Genomic DNA, 26,545 nt, shown 5'->3' with positions numbered 1-26,545 from the left:
GAGGATTTTTCTTTCAGAAACCTATCTTTTTGCCACAATATTAGAATAGACTTAATCCATAATGTATTTTAAGATCAACGGAAGCAGAATTGGCCATATAATCCTCTAGCCATTTCCACACCTAGAGTAGTCTTCCCCCTCTCTCCCTACTCACAAATGGATATATACAAAAGTGGAAAATATAACCAATTGTTGAGAACACATCAAAAAGACTACAGATGAAAAGCATTTTGTGCTAGTCCTTCTTGCACACAAACCCCAGCTGCCCAAAAACAATGTAGCAGTCAAAAGCAGACTACCACACTTTTCTCCTGTAGCAAACCATTCTGCCCAAATATACTGAAATAGAAGCATCTGTGATTTAAAATTGTCCAGTTTTGTGCTTCTAAAGAGACAGCCTGGGATTGTCTGAGCCAGCAGTCACAGAAAGCAAGCTTTTGCAGGCAGTTCTTTCATGGCACAGCAGATTCCTCATGTTGTCTCCAAGGCAATTTCAGCTCCCTCAGTAAGTGTAGTACATTTAGTGAAATAGACCAAAGTTTTAGCTTAAACCAGTACTGGGCACAGCATGTCATTTCAAATATTTCACTTTCCCATATCTTCACAAAGAGAAAGATCCCTTTTTAGAAAAAAAAAAATGCTTTAAGGAGATTTATTTTTTTCAATGTGAAATCTACAGCAAGATTTTAGTATAAACTAACATCACCACAAAAATGAGGCACTGTTATAAAACCTCAAAGCAGTCAGCATAGTTTTAAATTCTCCTGTAGCTACAATTTGCTGTAAGCACAAAAACTTCTTCACCACACACGTTTGCAAAGCTGCTTCCTCCTCACCCCTCAAAAAAAAAAAAAACCCTCAAGATTTTTCTTTCTTGCAAAATGAATTTGTAAGAGTTGAAATAATAGCTCAAGAAAACAAAATTATATACAGAAAAGCAAGTGGCACATCCACAGGGAAAAATAATGGAAAAATATTTACTGTTCTTATGCTAATTAAAATTAATTTAGGATATTGCTTATGAGAGTGTCTTAGAAATGACAGGAGATTCTTTGATAAGCTTTTTTGTAAACCTGCTGAAAGGATTCCCGTTCTTAACTGCAGACCATGTATATTTTCCGATAATCTGTCAAAACTACAAAAAAAAAAAATCTTAACTGCTGCTGTTACACAACATATATCAAAACAATTAATACAGCAAGTGATAATACTCCCTACAGGAATTTAATTACAGAAATATTAAAGAACACAACTTACTAAATTAATACATTATTCAAAGACTTAGGTTTTTAAGAGGAAATATTAAGAAAAAATGGCAGACTGTTAACTTGACTGTACTAGTATGACAGCAGAAATCCTTCTAAATTAATCTTTACCTTTTCCTAGTCTACTGCGTTATGAAGCATTATTCTTCAGAATTTTTCACTGCTTTAACAAAGCAGAGTGACAAATACTTTGAAGCATGACAAACATTGATAACAGGTTTTATTGTTAAGTCACTAAAATATTTCTAGTGCCTCAAACTATCTTTATAGGTCTGCAGTAACTGTAAGTACACAGCTGCTAAGATCATTATTGTCTAGGCAAAATAAAAGCAAAAGATTAAGCTATCAAAGCCGTATTCTGCACACCTTTATCCTCAACCTTTCACATATGAGACAGCACTGTCCCACCTCGAGGGTCTCTCTAGGCGTGAGACCTCCTCAGAGAGGACATTCAGGCGGTCAGGAGTCTGGCTTCTCTTGGAGTTCCCAGCAAGAAAGCTTCTTCAGACGACCTTGTGTTGTTGCAAGGCTATTTATTTATCTTATCTTCTGAAAGGTTTCAATCAGCCCGACACAGGTCCGCTCTGCAAAGCGACCATCACAGAACTACCCCCAGGCGGGCTGTGCCAAATCTTTTATACCTAAAACTACGTTTACAATGTTTACAGACTCTTTCCAATGCCATGCAATCTCTTTACAATGTCCAGTTCTTTTCCCATCCAATCTGTGGTTCCCAGGATGCCTCCCCAACATGGATGACATGAAGAAGAAGGAGCCCACCACACCCAGGTTTCTCCATCTTGACCACATGGCCCTTAATATAAACAATCTAAAAACCCACTTATTCTACATTCTAATATTCTAATTTACACTCCGCTAACTTCCATGTTTTGCGATTCTTCCCTCAGTGCTGGCAAACTCTCCCAAGGAGCTAAATCCAGCCCCTGCAGCTCTTGGGCACCATTTGGGGGTCTCAGAGGGGTCTGCCATGGGGGTTTTTGCATCCCCAAAGGAGTCAGGGAAATACCCTGGACTTCCACATCTCCCCCCTCTGTTTGCACCAAAAAGACTTCCTTCATGGTTTGGTCCAAAGCTTTCTGGATACAATGAAGAACACAAGGCAAAACTATTAGGAAGACAACAACGAGAATAACAATTTTTACTAATATATAAAACCCAACTTTTAAGATTTCCCTCTACAAGGGCGAGAGGTTAAAAAAGTTAAACAAATTATCCATTCATGATTTAGTAGCTTTTCTAAGTTTTGCCACACCCTCTTGTAGTTGTTTTATGTTCTTATGAATTGATTTTGAATGATTGGACAGGTTCATGCAGCACATTCCTTTAAATTCTTCACATTTATGTCCATGAGTTAGCAACAGATAATTAATTGCTGCTTTGTTTTGAAGGGTCGCTTTTTTCACACTGTTGACATCCGTTAACATGTCACTCAGTGCATTGGAGATGGCTTTGGTGTTTTTGCTCAACTAGCAACCCAAACGATGTAATTGGGTTAAGGCCACCCCTGATGCTGTTTGGGGAGAGAATATTGCTACTGAATTTTTTTTTGCTTTGTCCCATGTGTAAAAGTTATTATTACAGTTTGGATTGTACTGTTGAATTTCTCTTTTTTTTCTATGTTTTAATTTCCTCAAAATTTCTTCATTAGGTGTTAACAATGTAAGTCTTCCAATGCTGCATGGACTTCTTTTGATGTTTGCAGGGATAGCAGGACAGATTTTGTCTCCACAAACGAAAAAAATTCTTTGTGGCAATCGCACTGGAACCTGGGAGGACGGTTTGTTCAAAACCCACATATCATTACACCATAAACTTACATTTTTATAAACATTTTGGTTTGGAGTGACATCTACTAAAATTCAGAAGCTGAGAAGTTTAATTCTGATGTTAAGACTCCATATCCATGGACTCTTGTCAAAGTCCTCCATGGGCTTAAAAAGTCAAAAGCCAGTGTCAAAATACTGATTGAAGCAAGCAGTAGCTTTGATATCAACTGACTGCTGCAAAAGGGGCTTTTTTCCATATCTGATAACTTCAATAAGCTTAGAACATCTACCTGTACAAAAAAGGCCTCAAAGACCAGAAGGCATATGCAGAGGAAGAAATCCTCAATGCATCCCAAAAATGCCCCACCAAAAGAACATGTGGGTAAATGCAGTGTATCATAAGAACTGAAGCAGGTAGTTCAATTCCATTTATATCCCTCAACAGGACTCCAAATGGTGCTTCCCCAAATCCATTGACTTGAAGGGCTGCCTCTTCAGACAGCTGAGAAGGACCTCTCTGCAGTAGCTGAGTTGTGGTAGACTCCAGTGTCAAGATGGAGTAAGCACGTGTCACAACAAGAGACTCAAGTACCTTGGGATGACACAAAAAGTAACCAGATCACTGGCATATCAGACACACCAAGAGGAGTTCACGAATATATTGTGCAGGGTATTTGATCAGCAGCAATAAAGTTTCAGATTTTTTTAGTGTCTCTTAGTTTTCTAATCAGTTGCCTCAAAATGCATGTGGGGAGTCAACTTCTGACCAAAGAAAAAAATGGCCATGTAGCCCTACCACACAAGACAGAAAAATTATTCCTATCACTGATGGAGGAGCCTGTCATTTAGGCATAACTTGAAGACTAGAGGTCAAATTCTGCCCAACAATGTGGCATTTGGCCAGTATATGCCTCATATCACTGTGAAAGTCAATGTGAAAAGTATAGCTAACAGGGCAACTGAGGCAATTTAAAATCGTTTCTCTGAAATTTGAAATTTCTGTGATAGGACTCAGCATTTTGGTTCAGCCTCAGTAATAAAAGCAGCAGAAGGCAACTGATACAATTTCATTTCCATCAACCACACTGACATATGGAACTCTGCACGCATGCATGGCCTCAAGAAAACATTTTTCAAAGCAATGTGATCCTTGTTAAAGAAACATTCACAGATATGACAAATCCAGAGAGTCAATAAGTTAATTTTCTTCTGCTAGTTTCTTGAAACAAGATCAAACTCCTTCTAATTACATGTCCTAGTTAATCATCACTGAGTTAAAATTTTAAGCTCACTAGGTAAAAGGCTTTACATGACACCATGAAGGCATGCACACACAGTGATAATTTCCTCTCACTCCAAAGAAAGTCACTTTTAAAAGTGTGAAAAAAAGAAAACAAACCCCAAACTTAGTTACGTGTGAAAAATGATCCAAAACCCTATAAACAATGTCTGTCACCACCTGCTCTCACAGGCAAGACAGCCTGTATGTCCTTCTGCCATCCACAAAGTGGCAGGATTGGTCAGTTTATAAATTCAAGATGAAAGAAAACTCTCAAGTCTGCTAAGGCACAGGCTGAATCACAGTTACAGTATCTAATAAGGTAACATATGTGCCAATAGAACTTGAAAATCTTATTATTAGCAAGTAAATATAAGTGGGATTTTCCATTCTCTGTAGAGAATGTTCCAAACACAATGTTAAAGCTGCTGTTTACAGCAGGAGAGAAAACCAAAGATATTTTAAGCCTAATTTTGTAACTCTGAATTATGCAGTTCCATGTTGAGGACAACAATTTACAACCCACAGCATAGAAGTTGACATATTAAAAATTAAACTGCTATCAAGACATTCAGAGATCGATATGCAGAGCACTTGCACGAAACAGTTCTATTTTTATACCATTCTTGCTTTGTGACTTACCATAAAGACAAACTTTCCTTTGGCATTAGAACAGGGAATGTCAGCTCAGGAAAGACGTAAGTCTTGGATAATGAAACAAATTTTTCATACTTGCACACGAAGCTGGTTTGCTTTGGCTGGAAAAGGGGCCTAAAATTTGTCATCTCATGCTACTTTCTTTTTTTTAATTCAAGTTAGTCTATCACTTCACCCACTCAAACATGATCTGTGGATCTTCCTGCCTGTTAGTGATGTATGTTTGACTTCTCACAACTTAGATCAGTATCAAGTTTAACAATTTCTGCACAACAGGAAACTAAAGTCAGATTAGCTATGTATGTATATATCTCAAAACATGCTTTCAATATTTACGCTAATAAGATGTTTTAACCACACTTATTTCAGAGCTAGCCTGAACATTTTTATTTTCTACTGAGTTAAAGCAAGTTTTACATGAATCTAGCATTGCTTGTTAACACACAACAATCTTGTGTCTAAGATACTTATACATAGATATGCAAAGGAAATAGATAGTGATCGACTGAAGACATCTCAGAAAAGTACAAAACCTGAGGTATTAAGTTCACACACTGCATTATGCATTCTGAAAAGAGGTAGTATTTAAACACTTTTGCATGACAAGTCACACAAACAACTATTCCACATCATTATGCATTTTTGTCCTGGCCCCTATGCACTGCTTCTCACAGTTGAGGAACAGTGGCCAAGCATGACACTGGTTCACTATCTCCTAACTCTTGTTTGGTAACTAGAACATAAAGCAGCTACAAAAACACACAGATGCAGCAACCAAAAGGTTAAAAAAACTTGAGCTAGCTTGTTTTGCACTGAGCTCTTGACATCTGTCAGTAACTTCAGCTAACTGATTTGTTAGACATCTAAAACCTCAGCAATTCCTCCTTCAGAAGACTTGATTCAAATTACTAACCATCACTGTTACAAAAGGCAGTCAGGAGCTATGAATGCATTAATGCTCAGTTTGTTATCCAAAGATTCTTTATTAATTTAATGATTCAAGAGAAAGCAGCATCTTTCAGGACTCTTGGCCATTGCTTTTAAAGAAATGTTTTGCTCAAATCTAACATGATGTAAGTTACCCAAAGACATTTTTCATAAATCAGAACAAAGCCTGTAATGGCACAGAATTATATTAAAAAGAATCAGCTCTTATTCACCAGTCCCTCTCTTAAAAGTCATGAGTAGAAAAGCAATAATACACATCACTTTCCTGTCATATACAGGAGACTGCATTCTAAAATAATTTACAGATTCAAACTCAAATTTTCAGGTAAGTTTACAAAATATTTAAACACAAAACACAAGCATTTATAAACAAGCTAGCTCTGAGGTTTTTATCTTAAGATGTTTAAAACACCTAAAAGTGAGGTAGCTAAATTCAATTACCAAGAGGATAAACAAATATGACATCTAGAAATATTGTAGTTAGACACTGGGCAGTAGTTCTTCCACATGACTAAATGACGGGCAGAGCTGTTAAAAGGCTGTGCCAGAAGACTACAGAATTATTTTTTGAAGTCATAGCCTTATCACTTGATTTTTTTAAACACAGTTAAAGAATAGTTTTCAAAACTAAGAAAATCCTTTCATCTGGGTAGCTAACTGCTACGGTTAGCTTTCTATGCTAAAGACAACATTTTAGCTCAAATCTAAACCTCACATATGAAATTGTTATTAAGAAACAAAATCTGAATAAAAAATTGCCTGTGACAGGTTAAAGTTCAGTTCCTGTGAAACTGGACACATATACTGCTTTTCTGCAATTTCAACACACTTCCAGGTAAACCAAACCAGTTAAATAATTTTAAACCTTTGCCTCAACAGAGTCCTAGAGCAAATGCTGATGCCACTACAATAATTGCTTTAGTCATATAATGAGTTCCAAGATATTGAAACTCCCTTCATAAACTAACAAACCATCATTAGAGAAGACAGTTACAAGGCTATGTTGTAGTACACAAAATACTTTAAGTATTCTGTTTCAGAAGTTAATTATCCTTATGAACAGATCTTGATTCTTCACCATAAAATACTTTAAAATTTTTATTAATTAGGTTTATAACAACTTCATGCTTGTGATTTGAGAAAGTAGAGACCAAGAGGAACTGACTTTAGTCATGGTATGAGTTGTGGTGCTGCATGCCTCTGCCACCCAGAACACAGACTTCTCTGATCTGAGAAATGCTCATTATGCCCCAGCCTTGATGAGCTGCACTTGGACTAAACTCCCCTTGAGCTTATCAGAAACACCCGTCTGTTCCCAGGAACTAACAGGTGTCTAATGAACATCTGCTTTTAACAAACAGCCTTGGAAATTTATTTTTCTTGTCTGAATAACAATCAAAGTGGAATAGTATTTTTGTTGTTGAACAGTCAAAGAAAGTTACCAAATCAAATTGGCCAGGATGAAAAATTACTACAACTAAAGCCCACTCTTGCTATCCACCTTATAAACAGTGGTCCAAACTGAAACTCTTTTGAGCTCCTGATTTTAGGGGGCTAATGTATATTAGAGTCCATTGTCTAACAACTTTATAAACATCAGTCAACAGTGAGATCCCTTTGAGCTCTTGATTCCCAGAAGATAAAGGGCTGATGTCTGTGTCTCAAACACAGATAAATGGATGGCTGTGGAGCCAGCCAAGGGACTGTTATTACTAGCAGACAAGAATTGCTGATAAATCCAATGACTGTTGGTATTAAAACACCATGAGAAAGAACAAGTTTTGGCTGGTGAGGGGCAGGGGGTGGGTCAAGTGGAGACAGAGAAGTACTTTTCCTTTAGGAAGAACACAACACAGCACAATGCAAGTGCAGAAATGAGTGGCAGGAAGTGGACATGGACTATAGGCTGGGAATAAAACCACCAAAGACCTCCAAAGCCCTTTGACACATTTCCAGAAAGGCATGAAGAAACAGACTGCGCATAATTAATTTACATCATGAACACTCTCCTCAATAAACTTAGTTGTTAATATACAGTATAAAACTGACCTAAGAAAAGCCCATTTATTTCGGATTCATATAGCATATTGAAACTATTAGGTATAATGAATTACGAAGAACAGTGTGTTATAAAGGCCCCTAGCTAGAATTATTCAACAATGAATGTTTTGCAGTTCAAGTTCAAAATATTTACCTTATGAAATTACATATTATCTTATAAATTTGTATTTCATTAACTAGTCAAAAGAAAACAGAATATTTGAAAACAATTAACAGTCATCCAGCATGATCTAAGTGGCTATGACGAGGTACAGGTCTGGGAATCTTAAGTGTTCTGGCTACTTTTATATGTCATTATAACAGATACTTTAAAATTAAAATTGCTAGAAGAATAAGCCCTTGTTTTAAGATATGTTTACACCACTCACGGTAACTGGTACTCTCATTACCTCTTGGAAAGACAGGATTAGTAACTAAGTCAGCCACTAAAGCAGTATCAGTGACCAAGACTCCTTTCTACCCCCACTCAACTCCCTGTGATGGGTTTTGCTACTGGCATTTACAGAAAAGGGATAGTTTAAAACTTTCACTTTGCTTAACCAAAGATACCCACACATCTAAAACTCTAAGTCAGCCTACAACAGGTTTGTGCACTATCAGGATCACCTCTTCAGGTATCTGTTTTAAAGCATTAGTTAGAAGCCCATGTTTAAGTGTGGTTTCAGGATATGAACCCTAATTTTATACTTATGCAGACACTACAAGTAAGAGAAAAGTCACTAAAAAAAGGGAGAAGTAGAAAATTCAGTGTGAACTACTGTATCTCTTATACTTGAACATTCCTCATTAAACCAGTGGTAAAAAACTGCATTTCTCTCCATTTGACTTTTATGCTGCATAAAGGAACACTGCCACTCCTTTGGGCAGAGAATTTGCCTCAAATTAACAAAGCCTTCTGTTTTCTGTATAAAGTTCAGAATCACAGAATTGTCTGGGCCTGAAGGGGTCATTGAAGATCACCTAGCCAAACTCGCCTGCTTTGGGCAGGCACATATTTAGCACATAGTTGAACAAAGCCCCATCCAACCTGTTCTAGAACACTTCCAGGGATGAGGCACCCACTACTTTTCTGCATTTACAGTGTCTCACCACCTTCACAGTGAAGAATTTCTTTCAATATCCAATCCAAATCTACCCTCTCGCACTTAAAAGTCATTACCCCTTGTCCTATTCCTACAGGCCCTGATCAGATTTTATGCACAGTGATCACAGAAATAATTTCAAAAGGGACTTGGAATCACTTAATCCTCTATAAAAAGAAACTCCATTAATCTGCGTTTATGTTGTTCCTGACAAATTTGTTCATAAGCTGCTCTTTAAATCTACAGGGTTACAATTTCACCCACCCAACAGTTTGTTTAGCACATTGCATGACATTACATTAGAAGGTTTTACATAAATATTTAACTTTTTCTAATGCTATCTATCACTTAAAATTTATTACCTCCTGCCCTATTCAAAAGAAATGCAAGTCACAGATTATTCTGAGTTCTCACTAATATCCTCTAGCTCCCCAAGCAGTCCATCTCTAATGCATACTGTTCAAAACCAAACAGCATTCCAGACTTTAAATATACTGGAAAAGAAGGAATACCTCCTAAAAGGGAAGGAATACTTGCTTTTAAAACAAAGGACATTTTTCAGAAATTCAGTCAACCGACTTTTAGAAATTTAATCTTACACGTCTCTCTAGCTTGACAATTCTATTACTTTAGTATAAAAATTTTTAGTCAAAATGCAAGTGGTTTCCAGGTACTCTGATAAAAATGAGATTTCTAAAACTGCAGAATTCTGCTTTGCCATCAAGGGAGAAAAAATTCCAGGTAAAAAAAAATTGAACCAGTTTTCATGGTTGTCTTGCTGGTGCACACACTTTCTCTAGTTCCAAAATTCCTCTGAAGACATACATTCAAATTATTCTATCCCTCCATTTTGTAGATATGAAGATTGACATTCAGCAATGCAACACGACGTGATAGAAAAGGTATCTCAGTTTAGGTCACTAGCGTGTCTTATTCACAACTACTTTAAGGTCCTAACAGATTGAAATTCAAACCCAGTGTAAGCCCAGTTTCAATGATGTACCACGTTATGACTTGGACTGCATCGATAAGATCTGACCTTACAACAGCACGCAGTGTGGGCACTGCAGTAATAACCAATCCCTACCGTTCCCGGTTGAATTTGAGCGAATGAAGTATTGCCGGTCTCTTCTGGCGCAAGTTCCACAGGTGTAAGGTGTCATCAGCCAAGGCACTCACAAGAGCTCCCTAGGAGAACAAACATGTTATAGTCAACCTGTTTTCATAATTCTAGCAACAGTGTAGCATCACAGAGGAAATACATTACATATTTATTACCAGAATGAAAAAAAAGTATAAGCATGTGCATCAGCACATAGCACAGATAAGTTGTAAGTAGTAGAATTAAGATAACTGATGTGATCACATGTTGTTCAGCTCACTCGTATTTGCTTCAGTGCTATACTGAGAGGTGATGGGGAACGAACTTTCTCCAGTGTGCTCATCACTTTGCTCATGCCCATGTCTGCAGAGAAATCAAGCAATGAACTGCTAATATCTGTGTGCTGACAAAGCTAGTGAGATTCCTCCAGAAACCTGTCCCTAGCTCAAGAACAGCACTGCTGTCAGATCCCAGCTGCTACATCCCTAGAAACACCTGAAACTGAGGCAATATTATTCAGTTAATGTCTAAGACAGTAACTCTATCAAAATAAAATTAATTACTGCTGAAACTGGTAGTACTATTGAAAATGTACTTCACCACTTCCAGAGATAACTTGCAATGTTCAAGGACATGAAAAGATATTCCTAGTTCTTGTTTACAGCAAAAGGGTACTTTAGAAATAAAGATATTTTCAGGAGTTAGTCAAGCATTTACCAAAACTAAAACATTTAATTTATTTATAAGTGTTATTACAGCTTGCTATTTGTGCTACATCACTTATATCAGCTAATTTTAATGCTTGCTTAATGAAAAATTAAAGAAAATGGGCTCCGTATCTTCTCTGAATTACACATAAATCATTTTACTAACCTCGTTAATCAGGAACTGAAGTTGGATTACTGCAGCTCCACTGTCATGTTGACAGTAGCATTCAACTCCTGGCCGACCAAAGCTGGAATTGGTACCATTAAGGAATAATTGTTGCATGTAACAAACAAAACACAGAATAACCAACATTTTCCCTTTCACTAATAGCACATCGACACAGGCTAACATCCTGCTTCTAGCTAGTGCACTCAACACATCTAACCACACAGAGCTAAGAAGTTATCAAAACAGTCATTTATAAATGCCACAAAGTAACACAAAAATTAAAAAGCCTACATTGAAATATAAAAATTACGTATCGCCGCTAAACTTGGAGATTTAAGAGATTCCTCATCACAGAGAACTTGAAGAATGATGAAGAAGTTATTTTAACAATGTTAAATATCAGGACTAGAACTAAAGGAAGTAATCCAAATCAGCATCATAAACAGATGATTACATTTTTCAAATGCCAATGGATCTTTCTCTCCATTTAAGCATTACTTAAGGATGAAAAGAGCTGAATAATGCAAGGCACGTTAAAAACATCTGCTGTGACAGGGATGAGAAGATCAGTAGTCAAAATATGGAGGAGTCAATGGGAAATTATGTATAACGTAAATTTTCAGGATCTTTGTATCAAGACTTCTCGGATTCACACCAGCTATGAGATAGCAAAAGCTTTCTCCTTTTCACTGCCACACATAAATCAGTCCTATCGTTCCATAATGAATATAGAAGCAGCAGCAAAATAGATTCTTTCATTTCTCCAAACTGAACTCATTTTTTAGTTGCAAACATTCTATTCTATTTTAAATATGGTTACGTAAACTGGTCAGTATTTCATCACCATTGTATGCCCAGTTTTCTGGACTACAATTTGTCAGGGCTAAACACTTCTTGTTTTAAAGAAGCACCTTAGCTTCTGGAAGAAAGGAAATTATTTCAGAGCTGTATGCAAAACAGGGATTATATGTACAATTTTTTCTCTCAGTATATGCCATAAATTAAGACAACAGTACAATTCTCACCCATTCTGCAAGCTTTCCATTTACTGTGGAATTGCTGAACAAAACCAAAGGGGATAATTCTTAAAAAACATGTGCATTCATTCACACTACAGGCACTTGAAAGGCTGAAAAGCCTATTAGGCTGCATGCAAAACAAAACTCAAACACACCTCCTGCTCAGTGTCTAAGCTGGTAAAATAAAATCTAAGTAGAACAACAGCAGGGAGAAGTCTGCTTCAACACACTGCTATATTTTAACTTTTAAACTTGAATCACATCTTCTAGACTAATGAATCTGCATGACATCCAGCTAAGTGGTGAGATATACACTAGACAGATGTTGAATAATCCACCAAACTTAATACCAGCTTTCTTTTCCAAACAGAATCAGTAATTTAATTTTGTTCTGCCATGGAAGGACTTAAGAAGTCAGCGAGCCTCACCTGTTTTTTTGCTTGTATTTTACACTCTTATCAGTAAATTATTTTACAAAGAAGTCATCTCTACTCCAGTCACAGTTTATAGCTTTAGAAAAAAAAAAAAAGAGCAGAGAAGGTGTTGCTCCCATAAATGATATCTTCCTACACAAACTCAGAATACTTTTAATGTAAAGTTGTTGATTTTACATTAACAATGGATTGACTACATAAATCGTCAGATTGAAAAAATCCACAAGGAATAATATAAGTTTCGGAGCTGATTGCCTTCAGCCTTGCTCATGCATCTGCATTCACTTGAATTAAGAATTATTTGCAGAAGTAGACAAAAAGAATTTTCAAATGTGAAATTCAAAAGCTTACAGAAATTGAATATTAAAACTTGATTATCTGCACTGACACAGACAGTTTTCTAATAAAATACTTTCCCAGCCCCTCCCTTGAAAAATATTTTCCAACATAATTAAATGCAGCCCTTGTTCGTAAACCTGGAGTTTATTTGGAATTGAGAATTTACAGCTACCTGGCTTCAAAATAAGAGGAATATGACCCAGAAAAACGTAAGTCCATAGACTGTTCAAGTTATTTCTTCCTTCAAATTCTATTCCTCAGATGCTTTCTTCGAGCACTTCTGATGCTAATATTTCTGGAAGCACTGTTATAACTAGTCAGCAAAATTTTCATTATTAAGAATATTTCAATGTTTCCCTAAACAAAAAATTCTTCCACATTTTTCAGGACACCTGAATAATTTTTCCAGAAATCAGTATATATGCAGCACTGGGAGTAAGATTACACAAGTTACAAATAGTCAGAGCAAATCTCTCTTTGACAAATGAGTAGAAACCTCACATCCAGATGTGAAAATAGTCTGGCCTCTTCTATAGTCATTAAGGGGGGAAAAAAAAAAAAAAAAAAAGTCCTCTCAGCTAGTCTTATTTAGTTCTTTTACTCAAGGATTATGTCATCTTCACTTTTTCACCTAGTAGCTAAAATTATTCTTCTCATCTCAAATTAATATCATCCTCCTAACCAGCATTAATCTTCTTTTCTAAAGCAATGCAAAGCCTCCCAGTTTTGTGGGATATGCTGAATTGAAAAAGCACGTCACAAAGACTGACTGTAGAAGATAATACATGCTCATTTCAGTTCATGTGAAGCATTTCTCAACCACACAAAACAGGCAGCAGCCCAGGGAATGCAGTTCGCCCAAATCCGCTGCACTTGTGTATGTGTGCTTTAGGCAAGAGAGCTCACTGTACTAAGCAGTGATCATCTACTACATCATCGTTCCCAAAACAGGCAAAAATTATAATGAATAATGACAAGATGAGCAAAGCATTTTAATTTTGTAGACAGGAAAAACTCTCTGCCAAAGACCTAGGGTTGCTCTAGAGGAAATACTCTGCTCTGAGCAGTTTTCTAATCAAAGACCCATCCCTGCTCCTTCAATTCCAAGCAGTTCATTCTACTATTCTTGCTTCATCCACAATTCCAAATATTAACAAATCGGATAATTTAATAGCTTCTAAGCTGTACCTTGAATATTGATTCTATGTTCCCCACTGCCATTTGGAAATTAACCCTGGAAAGCACAAGTACTTCATTTTCTTCACTGCATATTTTTTTTGAGAACAAGAGACAACAGCTGTGCCTAAGAGAAGAAAAAGATAACATGCTTATGTACCAGCATTGGTGGTCATTTTCATAACTGCTAGAAGTGCAGGTTATACACAAGAAAATCACAGTATGACCTTGGATTTATAAGAAAAAACAACATTTCCAAAAGATATTTTTTCAGACAAGCTTCAGACCTAAGCATTTTATTTAGCAATATGCAAGTTGTCTCCTCAAAATACTCTTTTTTAAAATTTTAAAATGTAAAATGGGTGACCCCACCTGGCTACAGCCTCCTTCCAGGCAGCTGTAGAGTGCGATCAGATTCCCCCTGAGGCTCCTCTTCTCCAGGCTCAACACCCCCAGCTCGCTCAGCTGCTGCTCAGAGCACTTAGACTGCAGACCCTTCACCAGCTCCATTGTCCTTCTCTGGACATGCTCCAGCCCCTCAATGTCCTTCCTAAGGTGAGGGGCCCAGAGCTGGACACAGCAGTCAGGGTGTGACCACACCATGCTGAGTATACATATATATATGTATATATGTAGGATAAATACATATAACCCCGTCCCTGCTCCTGCTGATACAGGCCAGGATGCCATTGGCCTTCCTGGGCACAGGCTGGCTCATGTTCAGTCGGCTGTCAGAAAGCACCCCAGGTCCTTTTCCACTGGGCAGCTCTCCAGACGCTTTTCCCCAAGCCTTCAGTGTCACACTGCTGTGATTGAAGCGCAGGCCCCGGCACTCGGCCTTGCTGAGCCTCATAGTGCTGGCCTCAGTACTGCATCAGCACAGACCCAGCCTGCCCAGAGCCCTCTGCAGAGCCTCCCCAGCCCCACCAGATCAACATTCCCACCCAGCTTAGTGCCATCTGAGAACTTACTGAGGGTGCACTCCATCCCCTCACCCAGATCATGAGTAAAGATATTAAATAGAACTGGCTCCAACACCAAGACCCAAGCACCCTGAACACCAACTGGATATGACACCATCCTGTAGTCTGGCCATCCAGGAAGTTTTTACAGCAAAGAGTACACCTGTCCATCCCAAGGGCAGCCAGTTTCTCCAGAAGAATGCTGTGGGAAACAGAGTCAAAGGCTTTACTACAGTCCAGGTAGACACCATCCGCAGCCTTTCCCCTCATGCACGAGGTAAGTCATGCGGTTTCCTAAACCCATGCTGGCTGGGCCTGTCCCTTGGCTCTCCTGTAAGAGCCATGACATCACACTGTTCCATAACCTGCTCCATAACCTTCCTGGACAGCAAGCGCAGGCTAACAGGCCAGCAGTTTCCCAGATCCTTCTTCTGGCCCTTCTTGTGGATGGATGCCACATTGGCCAACCTCCAGTTGACCTTCCTGGGTAGCCAGGACTGATGCTAAATGATCAAGAGCAGCCTCACAAGTCTTCCACCAGCTCCCTCAGTACACGTGGATGAATCCCATCCAGTCCCACAGACTTATGAGAGCCTAAATGGCTCAGCAGGTCACTAACTACTTCCTCCTGATTTACAGGGGGTCTATTCTGCTTCCAGTCCCTGTCTTACAGCTCAGGTGGCTCATTACCCTAAGGTATACAAAGACATCTATAATTTAAATTATTTTCCAAACTATCACCACACAGATATTGACATATTTTTTTTATTACACTGATAAAAAGTCTTGATACTATCAAGGCAGACCAGGTATCAGATTTGCCACTGTTACAATAGCTCAAGAGTATTAAGACAAATCTGAAACTGTAGCAGTTTTTAATATTCATTCCTAGATACTTCTCAAAACTATAGCTGTAACACCTAACAGTACTTAAACCTTTGACAATAAAAGATCATTGGCTAGAGAAAGGCACAAACCACTGATTTGAATTGCATATAAAACACTAAACCCAACAGATTACTCAATGCATTCTTATGTATACCACTCCACAGCATACAGCTCTCCAGGACTGCATAATATACCTGCATATTTTACTACAGTCATGTATGTATAGCAGTTTTCCACTTAATCAGACCCTGAATCATTAAAAAAAAATTAAAAAATGCACCACTGTATCTCATCAAATCTAATGAGTACTATTACTTTCGCATATATAATCTACACCAACCATCTCAAAGAACAATCTGTCAAGAGACAGTTATTTAGCAAGAAAGTTATTCAAAAAGTCAGAAAGTACTACAGTCAAACACTGTCTAGAAAACACCCTTTGACCTTTCACATCCATGTACTACCAAACAAGACACAATATAATTTGTCCTTTTGGTGGTGAGGGGAGGATTAGGACCAAAGGCAATAACAAGCTCAGTATTTAAAAAATTAATGTTAGATCCTATTACAAATATCATAGTAGTTTAATAGGAATATCAAACTACTACTGCTGTTTGCTATTGCAAACTTTCAAAAAAACTTTATTACTTCCAGTGAAGTGGTGACTAAACAACTGGCTGTAAGTACAACTGGTTGGACTTTCTCAACTTTCAAATCAGCTACCAATAATGTTCATTCCCACGTAAGTACAGAGCAGCTTCCTTAAGTATTCACTTTGTTTATAGAACAATGCTCAGCTCCTTTAAACACTAGAAGCCAAATGACTCCATGTTAACTTGCAAAGAAAATAATCTCAGATGGATAGAGTGAAAAGGAGCTCTGTTTTGAAAAATACCAAAGTCTATAGATCTCAGCAAAAGTTTGTTAACTGGCTTTTGAATAAAAGCAGTTGTAGCAATTTTAAAGCACAAACTCACCCTTTTTTGCTTCAATTTGCATGTATTTTAAAATTAAACAGTGCCCGAACTAGCTTGCATGTAAACTGATAGGGAACTGATAGGTAGGGAGCAGTAACTTAAGTACAAGCCACTTTTTAGCAACACACAGAGCTCAAAGCACTTCTTAAACTTCAAAGTTGCTTGCATAAATATACACAAATACAGCATTTCCCAAGCAGCTATGAAAAGTGCCAGCAAATTTTCTCTACAGGCTGTATTTGGTAGAATTTTCTCAGAGTTGCCAGTGAGAGGCAATCATTCATTGGAACAAGATGTAATTGAGCAGTACAAATGCAAACTGGATTAAAACAAATGCCAAAAAAAATGATTTAAAATTAAACGAGAAACAAGATTGGTTTTAATGATAAGTTTCAATATGCACAATTCACAGATGGCAAAGCATGCTATTAAATGAAGAGGTAAAAACATCAATTTAGACCAAACAAGAAAAAAAACTAAAAAGGCTACAGGGTTTCCTTGATTTCATTCACTTTGTTTACTGATACAGGTTGTATTCCTTTAGCCTAAGATCTATATTTCAGCATTAACAATGCAAAGAAGGTGACTACTTTTTCTGGGTGGCAGGGAAGAGGAGGAGAACATTAGAACACAAGGGTAGGAAATGGTTACAAACACTGGTTCCTATGACTACACTAGATGCAGTGAAATGGGTGGTAACAGCTTATTCAGTGAAGTTTTTCCAAAGACTGCATATGTAAGAGTAAATCCAAGAAATAATTATGTATTTTTGAAGAAATTCATCAAAATTCAGAGGTAAAAACCTTTGTATTCTGTTGCATGCTTCCATTTACCCATTCCGTGATTCCATTATATCCATTTATTCTGACTTAGTTTCCAAGTCAAATTTCAAAATGTTATTACATACTATGTCACAATATTAATAACTAACCAGGATTTTCCTCTTCACATGCATAGCTTCTTGGCTAAGAATAAAAGCAGGGGCATTCTAGGCTCCTAGAACTGAGGTGTACTTGGAATAGAATGATGTTTCTACCCAGAGTCCAGATATTTTGTACAAACATTGCCAAGAGCAACATTAACAAGTGTAATGTTCTAGAACTAGATGCTAAATGAATTTATGTACTTATTTAATTTAGCTTATGAAAGCATAAATAACTTTGGATATTATCTAATAAAAGGACAATTTAACATTTTCAAAGAACATAGCCAATCCTTGCCCAATCAATTATTGTCTGTCAACACATATTTGTGACTGTAAAGCATTTTGCTAGGTCCAGAAATCTCTTTTCATTCACACAGCACGACCTAAATAGCTCTTAACTCTTGTCTGACTAGAGTTCTCCAGTTATTTCCAAGTCACCAACCACTGGATAGAAGTGACAGAAGACCAACTGTAATCACCAGTCATTCCATATCAACTTTGTTCACACACAAGCCCATTCTCCAACCCCCTCACCACAAAGTTCATAGTGAGCATAGTTTCCTGAGCCAATTTTACTGTACCTCATTAACCTTCTACACCATTACAGGGTTATTTACAGTAAGACCACAGGTACTGCTACCACTCTTCATGCAGCCACTTTTACTCACTCACTTTGATAAAGGTGACCTAGGCATGGGAAGAGGTCTTAAATAAGATCTCAAATTAAAATAAAAGTTGCTCACATATGTAAATTTCTCCCCCAGACTTTGCTGCAGTTTCTCTCTCAGTACTGATATCAGCTCCTTCCTTTGGACACAGTCCTTCAACAGACAACTTGTGGATGAGGTTTAACCAACCCTTCTACTTCCCGCATCATTTTGCATCATTGTACTGATGATGGAAATAACTTCCTCTTCCAAATATCCTTCTGAAGAAAGTTGAAGCACTGGAAGTTTTATCAATACAGTGATGCAGGTATACCATGTTTCTGCTTACACAGCTTTTTGAAGTAGCTACGAGCAAGGTCACTTGTTGAAGCACTAAGTGGGTCAAGGATTAGAAGTACCAATGCTTCCATGGTATAGGCAAGATGGAGATACTTAGATCCCAAATCCAGGTGGCAGGTACAAGTTTACCTCTTCTGTCTATACCAAATTGATATGACAATCTGTGCCCAGACTCATAGCAGTCACAAGCTAAAAGACCTTCCAAACACCCCACGTGATGTTCACAGGCATAGCATCACAAAAAGCTGCTGATGCTTTTTTAAGTATTTCAGCTAGCAATATCTAAACCCTAGCAATTCAACATAATGGAATAAACAGGTCTTGGGTCAAAGTTTCCCTCATCTGCTCAAAGCAGAAGTAGAGACTTCTTAAATATTCTCATTCAAAATGACACAAATTTTTTTAAACTAGCCTCAAGTGTGAGCAATCACAGCTATCCTTTAAGTGCTACTTTAAGTATTTTATAACACTGAGACAGTGTTTTTCATTTTATCTTACCTTAAGCCTCCTCAGGTCCCACTTTAGCATAATTTTTAGTTTTGCATATCACCAAAGGACTGAGAAACTTACTGTTTCACTACTATCAAAAGAGTAGTGACCATTTTATAGGTATGCTCAAAATTACCACCACAAATGAAAACCAAGGTACAAAACCAACAACTCAGTAGATGGCACTATTCCACAAAAATCAAGAGAGAAAACAATGTCCTCGCATAAACAAGGCATACCATGGAGCTAGAACTCTTATTTTAAATATGCAAAACCAATGCTCACTCACTAGAGTGCCTTGCATTTTTTCAGGCTTTTCATAGAACATGAAAAAATACATGCTAAACCATTAAAAGAAATTACTGTTTTGTGGAAATATCTGTCGTTATACTAAGCTATGTTGTTGAGGCATTTCTGCTATTACAGGGCTCAACACCACAAAAATAGCTACATACCACTGTTGCATAAAGTAATATTTTTATGGTTTGTATGTACCAGAAATCCAACTAGACACGGACTATTGAAAGGTTGACATAGTCCCTAGGAGTTGCTTATGCAACCTTAATTCACATCCCCTCAAATGCACAATGGTAATTTTTTTAAGTTAATGCACTAGCACAACAGCAATTGTAAATTTTTTGCATTATTCAGCCTGATTTTTTTAAGTGTCAGAAAGATAAGTGCTCACTCACAAAACCTAAATTGCCACATTTAAAAACTGCCATTAAAACATGTGTCTTGAATATTAAGTTGTAAAGCATAGCCTTAAAAATAACTCTACCCATCCCATTTTAACTCTTCTCTTAAAATTTGTTGCAGGTGCCAAAATAGATCCTGTAGTTTGCTTCTTTCTCAGTGTACCTGAGGACTTCAGACAGGTCCTTTCCCAAGAAATGCACCACTGGACAGTGCTCAGGAGTTCCCATGGGAGTATAAATACAGAGCTACTGTTTTGGACAAGCTGTGAGTTTCAGAAACCCAAGAGTTTTTCTCAGCACTGGGAAGAGGATAATTCAAAAGTGTTATGAGATTTCCAAGTACCCAAGGCCCAATTTAAGACTATAACAAGATGGAAAACAGATCATCAACAGAAAAAGCAGTTCAAGGCACTTATACTATACATCTCTCCTTCAGTTTTTCCTAGTACTTTACGAAATGGAGGGAAGGTATTATCTTGCAACTGTAGCCTCAGTGATTTTTTTTCTGATACTTTAGAAAATCTCCCCATTTCTTATTCGCTTTACTTCCAGTGCTTGTCAGATTCTAAGTGATGTCTGACACTTCAGGCAGTGCTTATCTGCACTCCTATTACAAGAATGTTTGGTTTACTAGCAGAACAAATAATCTGAGTCTGAAGAGCTATTTCAATCAGCTTTGACTGAAGAGGAAGAAGTCTTCAGATAATAATTTGCCATAAATTTTATGAAAATATGAAGCTGAAAAGTGGGGAGGAAGGAAGCTGGCTAGAGGGGGGAAACCCAGATTAGGCCCATATCCCATCCAAAGCAGTACCTCAATGTCCTAAATACAGGCTCTGTGCAGTCACAGGAAGCATTTCAAGAGTTACAACATGCATGTAACAGTACTAAAAGATTGAGTCATACAGTAGCAAGTTTCACAGTGAAAATGTGTGTCTTTCCTCTAGATGAAAGTATCCAAAATAATATATATCCATATATCACAGCTCACTTCACATAACTGAAACCATTTCAGTTCCAAAGGAACTTGAAGAAGTGCCATATAAAGCAAATGGTTGTTTCAAGCCCCTCAAAGACATAAAGGGGCTATTTATGCTGCTCAGAACTTCCAAGTTTCTTCCACAATCCTGCACCTTAACAGAAGTATCTGCCAATATTTCTGCACCAAAAGACAATCTTGAGAAAAAATACAAGCACTGAAGGTCTATAGTTAGATCTCTGATTTATTAGGAGCAAGGAGAGCTTCAGGGGTTTGGGTTTGTAAAGAAATTTGAGCATTTATGTACATTTCCCACATAGTAAAAGAAAAGCTGCAGAAAAGGTAGAGGTTTTCCTTTCCACACAGCACTTCCATCTCCTTCACTACCACCCTGCTCCCCAGGTGCCAAGAGAACACATTCACATTTCCACTGTTCCTTTCACTTTTTTTTTACCATGGTAAAGAGAAAGCAATATAAAGAGCAAGTCTGCACAAAGATATGCTTGAACAAAAAAAATAGCCAGATTCCTCAAAATTATTACCTACAAAGTGACTGTTATTGAAGTAAAAAAAACTAAGGAAGTTTGAACTTTTTTTAAGCAATTTGGTTCTCACTGGAATCTTCAACAACATATTTACACAAGAACCACTTACAAGAAAGTGAAACGGCTTCTGTTTAGTTAAAAGATAAAACCTACCAATTATGCATATTTAAAAACAAAACAAAAATCCTTGATCATCACCACTAGTCACAGTACTACCCCATAAAGAAAACTTAAAAAAGTAAAAAAAAAAAAAAAAAATCACTTATTATTTGAGGCAGACTATCACTACAGTCCAGAACTTTACTGATGTTTTAATGTTAAAGCCTGAAGTTACAAATGTCAAATAGACAAGGTTTCCTACCTTCACTATGGAAGATTCCAGCTGTGAAAAAGGACATTTCAGAAATGCCATAACATGAAAATATCCAAGGGCTCAGACAAAAGAAAAGCACTGTCTGGACTCTTCATTCAACCTCAAGATAGTTTCTAAGCCCCAAATCGAGATCATTAAAATTAATGTGGCATTGCAGCCCCATCAATTCAGACCTGCTTTGAGTTAGAACCTGCATTTATGCAGTATAATTCAGTGTTTAATGTTTTTTGATTAAATATTTGGTTTAATGTTTTGAGTATCAGATAACTTTTTCTACTCAGCAATAGAGAAAATTAAATTTTTAAAATTAGTTTTGGAAGTTCACTTCTATAACACCTTCCATCAAAAATCTGATAGGAAAAGAGATGTAATCGTCAGCCAGCTACAACTAGAATCTGTAAACTGTGGAAGTTTTATGTGTGCTTTCCATGATTAGGAACAAAAAACACATGAGGCTCAAATATAGGCTGGAACAGTAAACATCTGAGCTGATGTGCTAGACAAGTCAGCTGTGGTGCTCCTCAAACATTTACTAGGGAAAAAAAAAATGCATAGGGGAAAACTACTGTTTCCAAGATTCCACTAGAAAAGTTTGAAGAGAATAAATACTACCTTTACAAGGTACTGTTTAAGGTTTATTTCTTCTTTCAAATGTCAGCACAGCAGAATAGCAATGAAAACAGGAACAAATAATCCCACTGTATATTTACAGTGGCCAGTACCTCTGTGTAAACTTTAAAAAAAAACAAATCAAAAAACCCAAAAAAACCAACAAGAAGAGCATTAGACTTCCTGATGGTAAAGAACTCCACCAGATCAAAATTCAAGTCACATATATATTAAGAGAAAAAGCTAAGGAGCCTTTTCTGGCTAACTGCATGAAGATTCACTTTAGCTCTTTGAAGCATTACAAATCTGGAAGTGTTTTGGATGAAAAGGATCCCTACTTCTTTTGTAACAATGGACTATAAAAGTTCCCAATTGATACATTAGGCACTGCAACCTGAAGTCTGATTACTACTCATTTTTCCCCTCATACACTCAGTCTGCTCAACTCTCTAAACTTGGTGAGTCTGCAGAGAACTAGCAGTCTTCAAATTCACTGCCAGGTACAAGACCTCAGAATCAGGACAACAACATTTCAACACAATCAAGCCTTACTCCTCCTCACAAACCACACCATGCACAAACTTGATCCTCTTGAAGCAGAGAAGAGGGAAGAGTTAAATCATTCACCCCAGATCACCAGAGACACAGGATAGTTACATTCCTGGAAACTATTAATGGACAAGGGCTACAATTAATTCTACTAGAAAAAGGACTATACTATAAACCACAAATGAAAAACTAAAAGAAGTATTTCTTAAGAATTGTTTTCTGACAGAAAGCAGTCACAGAGATGCCGACAAATTTAAAGATGAGATTTCAAGGGAAAAGTAGAAATTGTTTCTATTACCAAACAACTTCTAACAAGACAAAACAGCAACTATAAAAGAAACAATATCATCTCATTAAATAAAAATGAAGAAAGAAACATTAATTAGTGGCTTGTTGCAAAAGTAAAAACCACCATGATAGACTGACCCATGTATTCCAGTCAAACATCAAGAAAATTAGCTCTTTGAAGGGCATTATTAGAACTCATAAAAAAGACAACCAGAGATATACCAAATAACAGCTGTGGGCAGCACTGAGCTACTAGGATACTTTAGATTACTAAAGTTGTCTAACATTTTTTTTTTAGGAGCTGAAAATTATATATTTATAGCAGTACAGTATGATTCATACAAAATGCACTTACACTGATTATCTTTACACATTGTCCATCACAACACTAATAACAAGTATGAACAACTGAGTTTAATTCAATAATAAGTGAACTTCCCCCAAATTAACTACAATTGTATAATTTACAGTTATTGTCTGTACTGTAGCAAATAAATAAAGGTAGAGAATCCTCTGTTATTCTGAAAATTTTAGGGTGGTATTTCTGTAGAATTAACTACGTGGAAGAAGCTTTCAAACTACGTGTTTAAATATTTTACCTGTATTGTAATCGCATAATTTGAGTTTGACAAGAAATATAATTTCAGAAATATTTTGCAAGAATAGTCTCTTCGAATAAGTTTTTCTACAGCAAGTGAGATTATACTCCTAGAAATGCCAGTCTGTTACTCTGTATTTGAAAATAGCAAGCATTAGCAGTATCTTCTTTGTCAAATTGGTTACAATTACTCTGGTAGCACACTGAGACCACTGAGAAAAGGCACAGAGTAGCATTTCTCCTTTAAAACTTATTCAAGGGCATTGTTTACTGAACTTGCCCAGCACTGTGTTCGCATTGCAACAGTAACTTCCGCTGCAGACAAAAAACTGAAGGCAGAGAACATTCTCAGATCACAGCATGATCATCACACTCCTGTCTGCACAACAGCTTCCTTGATAAACTCACCACTTCAACAGCCTTGGCATTTAACTTTTACCATTAATACATTTTCATCCTTTTCAGGTATCCAAATTTTTAGCTTTAGTAGCAAAGACGTTTCCTTACTAACAAACCAGAAAAGCTAAGAAAATTATAAGTTGTGTCCAAATAATGATAACAATATGAAGAACTGAACTGAAATGAAGACTACTTCTCATTATATGCTATGATATAAAACTCCAGTTTCTAAATATTTTGAAACTGAACTTCACTGTCAGCATTATCTGATGTGCTGCTTCTCTCATTGGGAATTGCCAATAGAAAGAACAGATCATCAGAAGTCAATAAAGTTTGTTTGGAAAATGCCATTTTCTCCCTACCTTTTTTTTTTTTTTAAACCAGAACACCATTCATTTGACCTGGAAATTATTGGCAGAGTATTCAAATGGAAAAAAAAATATTTTAAACTGCCAGATTTCAAAAGTAGTTTTTGTCCTCTACTACTCAGGTAAGAAAAAGTATTGCAAAAGTTAATTCCTGCTGCCTCTCCTCTAGAATATGGATAAATCAAATTGCCTCCTTTTTTTTTTTTTTTTAACCAACTCTTTAATTATTAACATAATTAGGACTATATTCACAATATTTGGACCAGGTCTGTAAGAAAACAGATATAACAGACAGCCACATCCTAGGCAGCCACATATACTGGGGGTAATTGAAAAAACCTTGGACCTATACCCTTTTTTATTTGTTTGGTTTTGGTTTTTGTTTTTTGTTTTTGTTTTTTAACTAAAGATAGAGAAGTACAAAAGAATTTTTAAGAAAATGGTAGTATTCTTTATCAGTGGCTCCTACTTGAACTCTATTTCATTTGTCCAACAGCCCTTATGAAAACATGGGGACATTATCAACAAGTAATTACCAACATTGGTTTTGACATGTAGGCTACCTCATCTCTCTCCTTCCCCGTTAGTAACTCTCCATTATTTCTAAAAGGCCATATTTCCAACCTTATTATTTTAAAGAATGAGGAGAGATTCACCATGCTAACTTTTTTTTTTTTTTTTTTTAGTGTGTGTGTGTGTCACTTGCCTTTTTATCTAACATTTAGGGGTGGCTGTGGAGGTAATCTTACTGCAGCAGTTTACTACACAGATTTGGAACACATACAAAAGGGAATGCCAAGCAAGTTATTGTTTTGCAGCCCATTCTCCATATTAATAAGTATAACCAAAGCTTAGTAACTGTACCTCCAACATCAACATTAAAAAGTCCAGTTAAGAATATTTTTCAACTGTGAAGATGAACATCTGCTCTGCTTAACAAGGCACTATGACTGGATAGAGCATACGCTAAAAAACTAAGGCATGCTAATATTATAAATTGAACATTAAGTGATCAGAAAATAAAATTTGCATTCCATCTTTTTCCCTAATGAGCAAGTTGGAAAATGCAAATAGGTTTTGTCCATCTGCTGCTACTGACTACTAATCATTGTTACTAGTTGGGAAAGAGGGACAGCCTATAGTAGAAACTGTTATCAAAAACATTGGACACCAGCTGGATTATCTATTTAGTTGGCTACTCTTGAAGTGTTGCATTTATTATGATCATGTGAAGTAAAAATCTGATAAAGTTACTTGTACACATACAGAGTACAAACCAGGCAGCAGCTTCAAGAGGCTATAGAATACGAAGCCCTGCTTAAACAATATGAATCACACAAAATAAAATAATAGCTCACTAAGCAGAACTACAAACATATTGCTTCCTTTGGATCCACACCCTCTCTTTAACTCTCTGGCTTACAAAGTTCCAAAGTTAAACCCCTGTGGAGTTTACACGAGAATATAAAGCAGGAAATGACAATTAATTCTTGGAGAATTCATGAGAGATACCTCAGAAAAGGGCGAGTTAGGTTCTTCACCAAGAAGGCAATAGATCAATCTCCACTCTCCACCAGCACTGCTTGTAAGAGCACTGTGTGGTTTGAGTGGGATGGGCTAAAGACTTACAGTGAACATGGAAGCTGTTATATTATGTCAATCCTAGAAGAAAATTAAGCTTCAGGTTTCCTAAACATAAATCAGGTTTTGTTACTACTTTTTTAAGGTGTTTATGAAACAAAATTACAGACATTTAGCAAAATTGGCAAATAAAGTAGCCTTGAATTATTTCTATCAAGCCATAAACTTCTCTCCATACAACAGCAATCAAAGAACTGATTCGGCAAACTGCAACACTTCGGACTG

The 26,545-nt window shown here is 36.9% G+C and overlaps 1 protein-coding gene across 9 annotated transcripts in view; it reads right to left on the bottom strand.

Annotated features, from left to right (window-relative positions):
• Positions 1-26,545, bottom strand: part of STXBP5 (syntaxin binding protein 5) — a 101,604-nt gene that overhangs the window by 63,071 nt on the left and 11,988 nt on the right. For all 9 annotated transcript variants that reach the window (XM_056486828.1, XM_056486819.1, XM_056486821.1 and 6 more), the window contains exons 3-4: positions 11,055-11,136; positions 10,167-10,267 (exon numbers count right to left, since the gene is read on the bottom strand). In XM_056486828.1, the coding sequence (XP_056342803.1) occupies positions 10,167-10,267; positions 11,055-11,136 (183 nt within the window). The remainder of the gene's footprint in view (positions 1-10,166; positions 10,268-11,054; positions 11,137-26,545) is intronic.

Source organism: Oenanthe melanoleuca, chromosome 3, assembly GCF_029582105.1.
Source record: "Oenanthe melanoleuca isolate GR-GAL-2019-014 chromosome 3, OMel1.0, whole genome shotgun sequence".
NCBI lineage: Eukaryota > Metazoa > Chordata > Aves > Passeriformes > Muscicapidae > Oenanthe > Oenanthe melanoleuca.
The sequence above is the reverse complement of the archived record's forward strand: the minus strand, read 5'-3'. Positions and strand labels throughout refer to the sequence as shown.